Consider the following 11843-nt stretch of genomic DNA (forward strand, 5'->3'; position numbering starts at 1 on the left):
CCCTTCCCCCAATTCCCCAGCACTGTTCCCATCCCCCCAATTCCCCAATAAAAATCTTTAAAAAAAAAAAAAGAAATGGTCTATATCCGAGCTGTGTAAAAGGTAGCCACGAGTCACAGGTAGCTATGGAACACTTGAAATATGGCTAATGTGGCTGCAGAAATGAAATGTTTACTTTAATTTAATTTTTATTAAGTTAAATTTAAATAGCCACACGGGGCTAATGGCGACCATGTTAGACAGCGCAGATTTAATATCTCCCCAGAATATAAACTTTCTTAGGGCATAGATTTTTGCCTATGCTGTTCACTGCTGTATCCCCAGTGCCTAGAAAAGAGCCTGGCTACTCCACTAATGCCTGTGGAATGAATGAATACATGAATATGCTAGGAGCTTTCCACGCATCATCTCATTTAATTGCAACAACAGACATGTAGGATAGATGCTATTTTCATTTTCTGGTACTCAGACAGAAGAAGTGTCCTGCTAAAGAATACCCAGCGAGTTTGCACCCTATGAAGAACATCTCCCCATTTAAGATGAGAAAGTTCTGGGGATCTAATGTATAGCCCAGTGAATATAATCAGCAATAATGGATTATATACTTGAAAGGTGCTAAGGGAATAAATCTTAAATGTTATAATCACAAAAAAGTAATATGTGAGGTGTTAACTTACTATTGCGGTAATCATTTCAGACTATATATGTGTATTAAGTCGTCACACTGTATACCGTAAACTTACACAATGTTATATGTCAACTATATCTCAGTAAACCTGCGAAAATGGTACAGAACACCCAGCTGGTCAAAGGCAATGGGACTTGAGCTCTGGGGACACCCAGATACTCCACTAGAGGTGGACTAGATGCTCTCTGTGGTCCTTTCTAACTCCGATATTCCACGGTCTTATGAGAATTTTCTCTCTTGCCAGGCAAGGACAACCCATAGTTTAAGCACCAATCGGATTGACAGACCTTTACACAAAGTCCCTTGTCAACTGCTCAAAAGCCATCATTTTCCAGGCAGAAGGAGCACGCATCTCCCTTCAAAACATACCGCCCCTCCCTCTATCCCCAGCCCCGCCCCATTGCTCACCGGTTTCTGGGTCGCAGAGCTGCTCACAGGCATCTGTCGTCCTCTGTCCACAGAGGTCCCTCACCCATGGGGAGGTGGCATTGATCTGGTAATACAGTGACAGCTTGGCTGGGTTCAGCCAGTCGGAGATGTCCAGGTAGCTTCCTTCACTCACCACGAAGCTGCTCCCTGTGGACGAACAGAGAGGAAGACGGCTACTTTCTCCCCGCTGCGAGGGCGCAGAAGTGTCTCACTGCTGACGCTCTAGCCAGGAACAGAGTCGGGGGCATACAAGTCACCCCCAATCCAAGGTCCCCTGTTCTCATTTGTTTACGCATATTAACGGAGCATTTATAACGTGCCAGTCACAGTGTCAGCAGCCAACAGAAACAGAGCTGAATCAGACACAAGAGACATTTTAGCCTAGTAGTTAAGTGTCATGCCCTTAGGACTGAGAGAGACTTGGGTTCCAATCCTTGATCCATCCTTACCAGCCACTGACTTGGGATGACTCCCTCAATGCCTCTGGGCCTTGGTTAGATCATCTGTAAATGGGAATTTTAATGGAACCTACCTCATAGGATTACTGTGAGAATGAAATAAATTGACATAAAGTGCATAGCCACTATCTGACTTGTCCTAGTAAAGAATAACTCAATATTAAAATTAAAAAAAAGGAAAGCTAATGTCCCTGTCACTTAGGCATCTCCTTTGGAACCGGGGCCACTAATGCCAACAGGAGCCAGGGAGGGTGAGTTAATGGGACAGACTGGTTGAGTGTCAAGCAAATAGCTCTCTGCCCTCCTGGCTTAGCTTCATTTTTTTTTTCTTGCCCTGAAAGAAAGAGACAGAAGGATTTTCAAAGAAATCTCTAGCACTTCTAAAGGGAAGAAAAAGCAGCACTTGTGCAATGGAGAATGCCTTAATGCTGGGAACAACAGCGAAGATGGAGTTCGGGGTGAACTGGGCACTTCAGGTTCTATCGAAAGGGAGCAGCTGCAGCCTGGCTCTAGTCCGCTCTCGTCCAGTGGGTGAGGGCCAGTGGTCCCAGATCTTCAGATTTCCTTCAGGGGTGACTGAAAATTGCAGATTTCTTTATTGTAATCAACCAATTTTTAAAAGATGGCTTAAATTTTTCTTGAAAGCTTGTGTAGGTCAATCAAAAGACCCTAGCTTTCCAATTTATGTTTTAAAATGCTCCTGTTTAACATGCACACACACACACATGAATACATATGTATGCACATATCCATATATGTATCTATGTGAGTACACACATATGTATCTGTGTGTGTATACACACACAGATACATATATGGATTACATACATATATGTGCATACATATATTAGTTAAGGAGCAAGGAACAGCAGCCCACTCAGGGTGGCTGCATACTGGGTGCAGTTGGTGAGTGTATGTATATAGCAATATAGCAAAGGTAGAATTTTACAGGGGAAAAACAGTTCAAAGAGGATCAGTCTCCAAAAAATTGGAATAGAATGCTATTGTAGATTCATGGCAGGTTAGGGACCTCAGCAGCAGGAGATCTTAAATCATTTCATAATTAACGTGATTCAGCTTTTCTCCCTTCATTTTCTTCTCTCTGTCACATTATCCACCAATAAAATCTTTCCATGTATGCAATTCAAATCTCCAAAGTAAGGACTCACCTAATAGGCACCATGTGGGTTTGACAGCAACCTCTCTGTCAGGTCACATCAGGCCCTGCTGACTGACCAATGGTTGGGATCCTCTTAGCTCTGGTGCCCAGCTGTGTCCATTGGGCAATGACAGGAGAGGTGGAGTCACGTAAGACCTTACCTGGCTGCCCTGAGGAGCTAGGATTACCTGAAGGGGGTAAGGACATGCCAGGCAATGCTATCTTCTCTAACTTGCACGCATGTTATGATTTATATCATTCTACATGATAAATTTCTAAGTGAAAGCACAGTGGACAATGTGATTTGGGGTGAGGATAAAAGAGGAGTCTACGTGAAAAGCAAAAGGAGTAGATAGCATCAGGCTCAGAGATAAGAAAATGACCACATTTGAAGCTGGCCTTAAAATCCTTGGCAGCTCAACAAAAAAGAATAAGTCTGCTGGATTCCATTTTTCAAATTTCTGGCAAGGGAAGATATGCAAATCTATCTGCAAAACCATATTTTCCCCTCTGGAACTAAGCCCAAGCAGAAACATGTCACATGGGTCCTTGTGTAATGCACCAAACGTCAGTATCGACTACAGATTTTTCTTTTAAAAAGCACAGTCATGCTGTTTAAATGGATAATTTTTATATTTACTCTCACTAAAGACAGGGATGGATATTGAATTGTGTCCCAGGGATCAGTTTGGCTAATCCCACTACTTCAGGAAAGCTACACAGTGCAGTGATAAAGAGAATAGAGCCAGAAAGACAGGTATTCAGATCTTCGCTCTGCTGATTGCTAGCCCTGTAAACTTAGGAAAGAAAGCAAATCATCAGTCATCTCAGATGAAAAGTGTGGGTCCCAACTCCCTCTTCATGGGGCGAGTATAAAGATTAAATGAGACAACGCATTTGTCTTAGGTCAGACTCCCCGGAAACCAGACTCAAAGGCAGAGACAGGCGTGCAGATTTCTGGGTGTACTCTTTTTTCTTTTTTAGTTCAGGTGTACAAAACAATATAATAAACATTTACATCCCTCACAAAGTGATAAGTCCCCTCCCCCAATCTATTACCCTTCTGACACCATACATAGCTGTAACAATTCCACTGACTCTATTCCCTATGTTGTACTTTACATCCCGTGACTATATATATAATTATAGCTGACATTCAGTATTATTCAGCTTCAGCTTCTGGTGTACAGTGCAGTGGTCAGGCATCTAGACCGTCCATGAAGTGGCCTCCCGAACAAGACAAGTGCCAATCTGACACGCTACTAGACCTTTACAACATTATTGATTATATTCCCCAAGCTGTCTTTCGTATCCCTGTGGCTATATTGTGGCTACCAATTTGTGCTTTCTAATCCCTTCCCTTCTCCCTCATCCCCACCCTCTCCCATCTGGGTGTACTCTTGTGAAGGGGTGAACAAAGGGGGACTGGACAGAGAGAGGAGTCAAATGGCCATGCAGCAATGCCCTCAGCTCCTCCCCTAGGGAGCTCTGGAGCTGGGGTGACCCTTCAGAGTCATTCCAAATCAAGACAAGGATGTCAGGACACTGTACATCAACATTCACCAGGCATGAGCTGTGGGCTATCCCTGGGGAAGAGGCATGAACTTGGGTGAAGTGGTCTGTTTCGATGGAGGACATTTCTTCAAGAAAGACTTAGAGTGACTGGTCAACCACCAACATTCTTGGCAGCTGTGGAAATGAGCGCCTATATTAGAAGGAGATATTTAGATACAGCCAATCCCCATATGACATTCACTACAATACATGAAGTCCCTGGCACGTTGTAAAATCTCAACTCACAGGAGCCATTGTGACCACAACTTGGGTTTCTTACAAACTTAGAAGCTCTGAATGCAATAGCAGTTAATGGATCTTCTCAAATGTGAGAAATGTGTCTGTTTGGAAGGGATGACCTCAAAAGCAGGTTATCCTCACCTTATTTTAAAAGATGCTCTGCTAAGGTTTATGTTGCTTTAATGGCAGAAGGGAGTTACTGCCCTTTGAATGCCCTCTCCATGCCAGACTCTGTGATAAATGTGTTATATATGCTTCTTACTAATCCTTAGAAGAGACTTGCAGGATAGGTATTTCCCCATTTTTACAGAAGACAACATGGGGTTCAGCAAGAAACTGATTTAACCAAATTTGTAAAACTAATAAGTGGCCAAAGTGGAAACTGAACCCACGTTTTTTTCAGCATCCAAAGTTGGGACCCTCCCATTATTCTGGCTGTTTTGAGAACCAGAGGCTTTGGTTTGGTTGTGAGGCCTTCAGGGGTCCCCCCGCTCCTCCTCTGGTAGCCTGTGCATATCCTATAGTGTTGGGAGAGCTTTGGCTTTCTGTGCTAGACTGATTTTCTACAGGGAAGAGGTCATGGCTTATTCATGATTCTTATCAATCAAGCCATCAGTAAAAGGTCTCACGCATACTAGGAGTTTAGTTAATGTCTGCAGAGTGAATTAATGAAATCAAAGTTCCATGCTCGACTCGAGAGAAGTTCAGCTCACTTCATCATGCGACTGTGAAGCAGAAGTGCCTTCCACAGTGATCCCAAAGTTTCAGTCTTCACCTCCAGTGATAGCCAGGATACAAAATCGGCTCTTTAGAGTCTCCCCAGTTCCAAACCAAAACTTGAACTTCACTATCATGTCTCCTGAGCTCTCGTTCACACCATGGGCTTGTGATGGGGGCGATTTAAGTAGAGATGCTAGAGGGACTCCGTGGGGAGAGGCAAGGATACGGGGCACAGAGATGACACATCAGGTAGTGAAAGGAAGTGACTGTGCAAAATGTAGGCTTAATCCTTGTGTTCATTCAACCACATTTACTAAACCCCTCAATGCATCAGGAACAAACATAGAGAATGAGAAACAGACTGACTGCTTCAAGAAAATGATGGACTAAAAGGGAGATCAAATGTGTGCACAGCTATCTCTAAAACAACCTAGAGAGTGCAAGGCCCACCTGAACGAGGGGGCTTCCCCTTGGAGACAGGGAGAAGGAGAAAGGGGTATCAGAGAGGAATCACTGAAAGTTGCCCCTTCAGCCGTGTTACAGATTCATTCATTCATTCATTCATTCATTCAGTCAGTCAGTCAGTCATAGACTTGTTAATTTAACAAATAGAGCACTTTGTATGTGCCAGGCCCTGTCCCAGGCTTCGGGTGAATAAAACATGGTATCTGTCTACTGAGAACTTAAAATTCAGGAAGGGAGTTCAGAGATGCCAAATCTAATGCAAAGTGTAAGTGTTTTCTGTTCCTCCTGTCTTATTCTCTCATCTAGACTGCACATTTCTTTTCTTTTTAATTATTTATGTTTTTCAGTTACTGTTGACATAATTTTATTGTATATTAGTTTCAGGTGTACAGCATAGCAGTTAGATATTTATGTAATTTATGCAGTGATCTGTATTATAGACTGCATTTTTTTAAAGGTAAACACCATGTCTTATTTAACTGCATTCTCCATAGTGCTTAGGGTGTAGTGGAGGTTCAGAAGGTGTTGAGGGTGTGTGTGTGTGTGTGTGTGTGTGTGTGTGTGTGTGTGTGTGTGTACAGGGAGACAGAGAAAGAGAGAGAGAGTGAAAGAGAGAGANTGTGTGTGTGTGTGTGTGTGTGTGTGTGTGTGTGTACAGGGAGACAGAGAAAGAGAGAGAGAGTGAAAGAGAGAGAGATAGAGAGAGGGAGAGAGTGAGAGAGAAAGAGAGAAAGAGAGAGAGAGGGAGAGATAGGACTCAATAAGGTCAAAGTGTGGCAGGGAAGCAACTCTCTTTGGCTAAATTCTAGCATTACTTTGGGAATAAATACACAGGAAAGGAATAAAAATTCATTATTCCATGTGTCTCCTATTTCTCTAGTTTTCCAACGGGCCCCTATGTTATTTCCTTGGCTTTATAGCAAAAGCAATCACTTTTTTCTGGGTGCTGAGAGTCTTCTTTGTGCTCAAATCCATCTCCCATGAGAGGAAGGACTCTGAAAAAAACCTTTGCCAAAATCCCAACTTCGAAATGTCACGTTTCCTTATTTTAAATATATATGGGTGTGTTTTTTTCTCCCAGTGGCTTGTGGGAATATACATCATCTAATTAGCCAAATGGATTTTCAGTTCAGCCCAATCATTTCCTTATCTAGCATCTGAAGCTTGCCGTTGCTCAGGGGACCGCACGGGCACGAAGGTCCTCATTAACTCTGATCTTCAATTACATTGATTATCAGCCTGCTTCTGTAATTGTGCAGCATAGATCAGGGGTGAGCTGGGGGGCTCAGGCCACTCCATAGTGTTCTGTGAAAAGCCAGAGGCATGTCGGCCCCCAAAGAAACAGAAAGCTACAGATGAAAACTAAAAATACCACGGAAGGAGGTATCACCACGCCGAATTGCCTGGAGAGCCAGACGGCAGCTGAAAATCCCTCTCATTACATCTCGAATCATGCGACAGGCCTTTGAGAACCATGGATGGACAGGAGGTTTCAAAAGACGGCTCTGGGCACTCGTGAATGGGAAAACAGAGCAATGAAAGACGACATGGATGAAAGATGGCCTTCATAAATGGAAGCTCATGACATTTTTCTGGCCAAAAGTATTCGTCTCTCTCTTTTTCTTCCCTCTTTCTTTGGGTGCAAAATGATTAAAGATTTCCTTCTTCTGTTACATGGTGTATCCCCCAGATCCCATCTGTTGGGGTCTTGGACATGGGAACAATGTCTTTCTGGAGCACAGGTTAAAAAACAAACAGTGACGAAACAGAAATGAGGAGTCCATCTACTTCCAATTCAATAGACCCATGAAGGCTGTATGCAACCCACCTTTCTCCCCAGTCCACAAAGTCCCCAGTCAGGCTTGGATACATTCCACCATCTGTCATGGACTGAAAAAATGTAAGGAGTGAGCAACCCCACTCTGCAAACACGAGGTTAAAAGCAACAGTTTGAGCATTTGCGAGAGCGGGCAGAGCTATCTCCCAACTGAAATAGCTGGGAGATCTGAGTCTCTGACAGCAACTTACTAGGGCCCAGGGAGGAGGGGGTTCTCTTACAACTGTCTCTGAGAGAACCATCAGCCACTCACTTACCTCTATGCCTTCACCTCCTGATCTACTCCTAGATCTCTTCCTTTCTGCCATTTTCTTCTCCTTTTCCTTGGATCAACTTTAACTTATTCCTCTGTATTGTCTCTACTTGTTATGGGCTGACCTGTGTCCATCCCAAAATTCATATGCTGAAGTCTTAACCCCCAGTGCCTCAGAATGTAACTCTATTTGGAGACTGGGTCTTTGATGAGGTAAATAAGGTTAAATGAGGTCATATGGGCAGGTCCTAATCCAATAGGACTGGCGTCCTTATAAGAAAAGGAAATTAGGATGTAGACACACACACAAAAGAAAGACCATGTGAAGACACAGGGAGAAGACAGCCATATGTAAGTCAAGGAGAAAGGTCCTCAGAAGAAACCAACCCTGCCAACACCTTAATCTCGAACTTCTAACCTCCAGAACTATGAGAAAATACATTCCTGTTGTTTAAGCCATGCAGTCCATGGTACCTAAGGCAGCCCTAGCAAACTAACATGATACCTCTGTCTTATCTGATAGCTATCTTTTTAGCCTGCTATTTTCTCCACTCACTAACCTTTATCTTGTGTCATGGGTCCCTATGGATTGCTTCTCAGAATAAAGTTTCCAAATGTATAAAACATAACGCATAGTATCTCAAAGGAACGCAATAACTGAAATAGAGTTCTACCCATGGAGCCCTCAGGAGTTCATGGAGTCCAGGATAAAAACCCTAGTCTGAGCTAAATTATTTTCATCCATTGTATAGATGCCCACTTCACTGCCTGACCTGGTTCCAAACACATCCAAAATCAGTGGATGGGCTGAGGGAATGGTAGCAAAATTATAATGAATATGCTGCCCTACTAAAGTGTGTGAATGAGATGCAAATGACAAAGAAAAGAAGACAATTAAGAAAACACTGAGAAATTCCAGTGGCTGTTTTAGAGAGGGTCAACTTCTTTCTTTTGGGTCATTACATGGAAATACTATTTTTTAAAGCTCTGAAGAATAGATCAGAATTTGATGATGCTAACTTATATATTTAATTTTAAAGAGTATGAGAAACCGCTGAGTTCCTCTAGTCCAGAGCTTCACAATCTTTTGTCTTCTTTCATTATCACCCACTAAGGAGCCTTTTTTTTTCCCTAATCACCTGCTACCTAGGAAATTTTAATACCACAGACATATTGTATGTCTATTGATGTCTGTGCTTTTACTGTACTAGAAGAGTAAGATGTTTTGTGCCCCTCCCCCTAAGAATCCATTATCATATGTTTCGGGGTATTATTTTCCTCACTGAGAATGGATGCTCTAAGTAGAGATACACTGAGGGGTAAGGAAGGAGAGGGATGTGCCCAAGACCCCACTGGGATTAGTGAAATATCTACAACTGGAACCTTGATGTTAGAACTCCCAAATGCATAGCACCATGAGGGAGGTGAGAGTCGGCGAGGCGAGCTGATTTTCCCAGGTCTACAGAGCTGGGAAGTGTTGGGGCTGGACCAGCACCCAAGTGTTGTGACTTCCAGCTCAGGGCTTGTTCCAGGACTTCAGGCTGACAATGAAGAATAGGTCCCCAGGAGAAACATGAGCTGCCCTGAGGCTAGTGCTCCCTCCCTGGGAGTGTGAAACGGGAATACCCTTGAGAGGTCCATGTCGTGGAAGAACATGGAGGAATTCATCATGAAATATCCATGGAGTAGGAGCATGGAGATGGGGAGGCCACTGGTATTTGAGTGTTCTACGTTAGAAAAACAGTGATTTTCAAATACAGCTGTATCAAAGCCTCACTTCCTCTCCCCAAAAGGAGATTTCACTGAGCAGCCCGAATCCCATTTGCTCTAGGCAATTGTGTTTCTATTGTTTTCTGTCTTCCCCACCTCAAATTGTGATCAAAGTTTGGCTAAAACAGATTGCCATAGAATTCCACATACTTTGACGTATCTCTAGTCTTGCTTCAAAGCTCAGGTAGGAGTGTTTGAGTCTGCACAAAAGAGGTTTGAAGTGCTGAAATTTCAAAAAAAATATTTTTCTCCCCAGCGATGTAGCAATGGGGTACCAAAGGAGGCGGCAGGGGGAAAGAACAAAGTCATGAGATGCTTCTCGTTTTTCTTTAAGTTATTTAAATTTTTAAAGAAGAATCATGGTTAAAGAGTGAAGGCAGTCATTGACTTTTCATTTAAGAATTGCTTTTTTCTTTCTTTTTTTTAAACTGCCTTCATTGGGAACTTATGCATTAAACCCAACCTCAATGTTAGATTTCTTTTTTATCAAATTTCGGTGCTTCTTGAATGAACATGGTGGACAGTTGCTCCCCCAAATCAAAAGTCCTTTAGCTCTGACTTGCTAATATTGAAAAACATCCCTCTCTGTCAGCTGCACAAGTGAAGATGTGAGCTAAAATGGGAGGTGAAGGGCTGGACTCTGGAGTTAAACAGGCCTGGATGAAATCCTACCCAACCACTGAGGAGCGCTGTGACCCTGGAACAGATGACTCAATCTTGGTAAGCCTCCTCCATTTTCTTATCTGGAAACACTTCCTAGAGACCCTTTGACCATTAAATAAAACACATTGAAATTGCCTAAGGACAGGACCATGCCTGGCTAAGGCCTCTGTGTTCCGGGGGGCACTATTCCAGTGGACAAAATTTACATAGCAAATAATGTATGCTATGCAGAATTGTATGTCTATCACCATATACTACATTATTGTGTATTTCATATATGTATATACATTTAGGTAATTGTGTGTGCCTGTGTATATATGCACACATCTATCTATCTATATCTATCTATCATCATCTACATATGTATAAACACATAAGCACAGATAAGTCTATGAAAAATTGCATCCTATGTGGATGGTGCCTCCTGGAGTTGTACAATATGGCGGTGCTGCCTGGGATACACTCAGACAATAGCTTCATTAAAACAACAGCGACAACAACAAGAACCACACCTTTCTCCTGCCTGCCCAATTATGTTCATTTCCCAGATGCTGGTTCACGACTTATCCCAGAAGCATCTCCTCTGATTCTCACAATATCCCAGGGTGAGCAATGCAGGGCAGGATGGAGGGCTACTACTATTGTAAGATGTGTTGCAGGAGTGAGGTAACATTGAATGCTGGGCACATATTAGGTTTAATAGATGTGCAATGGAAATACAAAATGTGTGGGTAAGACGGGCTGGCTGACTGGGTTAACGAATAAATGCACTGTGATTTTCCAGACCCACTAGCATAACTGTGTCCCTGCCCCATTCCCCCTTCTTAGGGTCCACCCTCTTCTATGAAATATGCTTATTTTTGTCTTTCCCCCAAAGTGTGCACAAACATCACAGGCTGTCTGGCAAAGATGCCCACAACTGCAAGCACTAAGAATAACAATATGAACAATTCCTCCCCGATCTGTTGTATTACTACATCGTGGGTTCAATGCCAGCTGACCAACTTATGCTCAGGCATCTGCCTGCTTTTGCGTCTCCCACTGACTGTGTGTGTGTATGTGTGTGTGTGTTCCTTTCGTTCCAGATTCTTGCCTTCTCTTCTGTTTAGAAATGAATGCGGTGGGAAAAACACAGACCTTCAAATTGGCAAGCCTGGATTCAAAAAGTGCCCTTACTGCTTATTCTTTGAATGAACTTGAGAAATCTTGGTATTTCTTTCCCCAGCTTCCTCATCTAAAAGTGAATGAGTAATACTTACCTTGCAGCATTTGCATGAATATGAAATGGGACTCTGTGTGTGCCCGACTTAGTGGCTATACTGCTCAAATGGGAGATTTTACTACCACTGTTATTAATATAATTGAACCTAGAAATGACTCTGGAAGGCGGGTGTTACTTTTGTTCCCATTTTACAGAAAAGGAAGCTCAAGGAAGTTAAACGTGCATGTCTTAAATTGCACAGCTAGGAAGTTGATGTTTCCAAATTAGAACTCTTTGAGCCTAGAGCTCTGTCTGCAACACCAGGCTGCCTCTCATTCCTCTCACTTCGGAGAAAATCTATCCATAGTACTAAGGGGGGTGTGTGTATGTGTGTGTGTGTGTGTGT

The 11843-nt window shown here is 42.9% G+C and overlaps 1 protein-coding gene across 1 annotated transcript in view; it reads right to left on the reverse strand.

The window, feature by feature from the left end:
- The window catches only part of ASTN2 (astrotactin 2), a gene marked incomplete at its 5' end in the record, with an annotated part of 619820 nt that overhangs the window by 491636 nt on the left and 116341 nt on the right, over positions 1-11843 (reverse strand). The window contains one exon of the mRNA XM_019656843.1: positions 1097-1264. Coding sequence (XP_019512388.1) covers positions 1097-1264 — 168 coding nt within the window. The remainder of the gene's footprint in view (positions 1-1096; positions 1265-11843) is intronic.

The sequence above is a fragment of the Hipposideros armiger genome, unplaced genomic scaffold (assembly GCF_001890085.2).
Source record: "Hipposideros armiger isolate ML-2016 unplaced genomic scaffold, ASM189008v1 scaffold_267, whole genome shotgun sequence".
NCBI classification, from domain to species: Eukaryota; Metazoa; Chordata; class Mammalia; order Chiroptera; family Hipposideridae; genus Hipposideros; species Hipposideros armiger.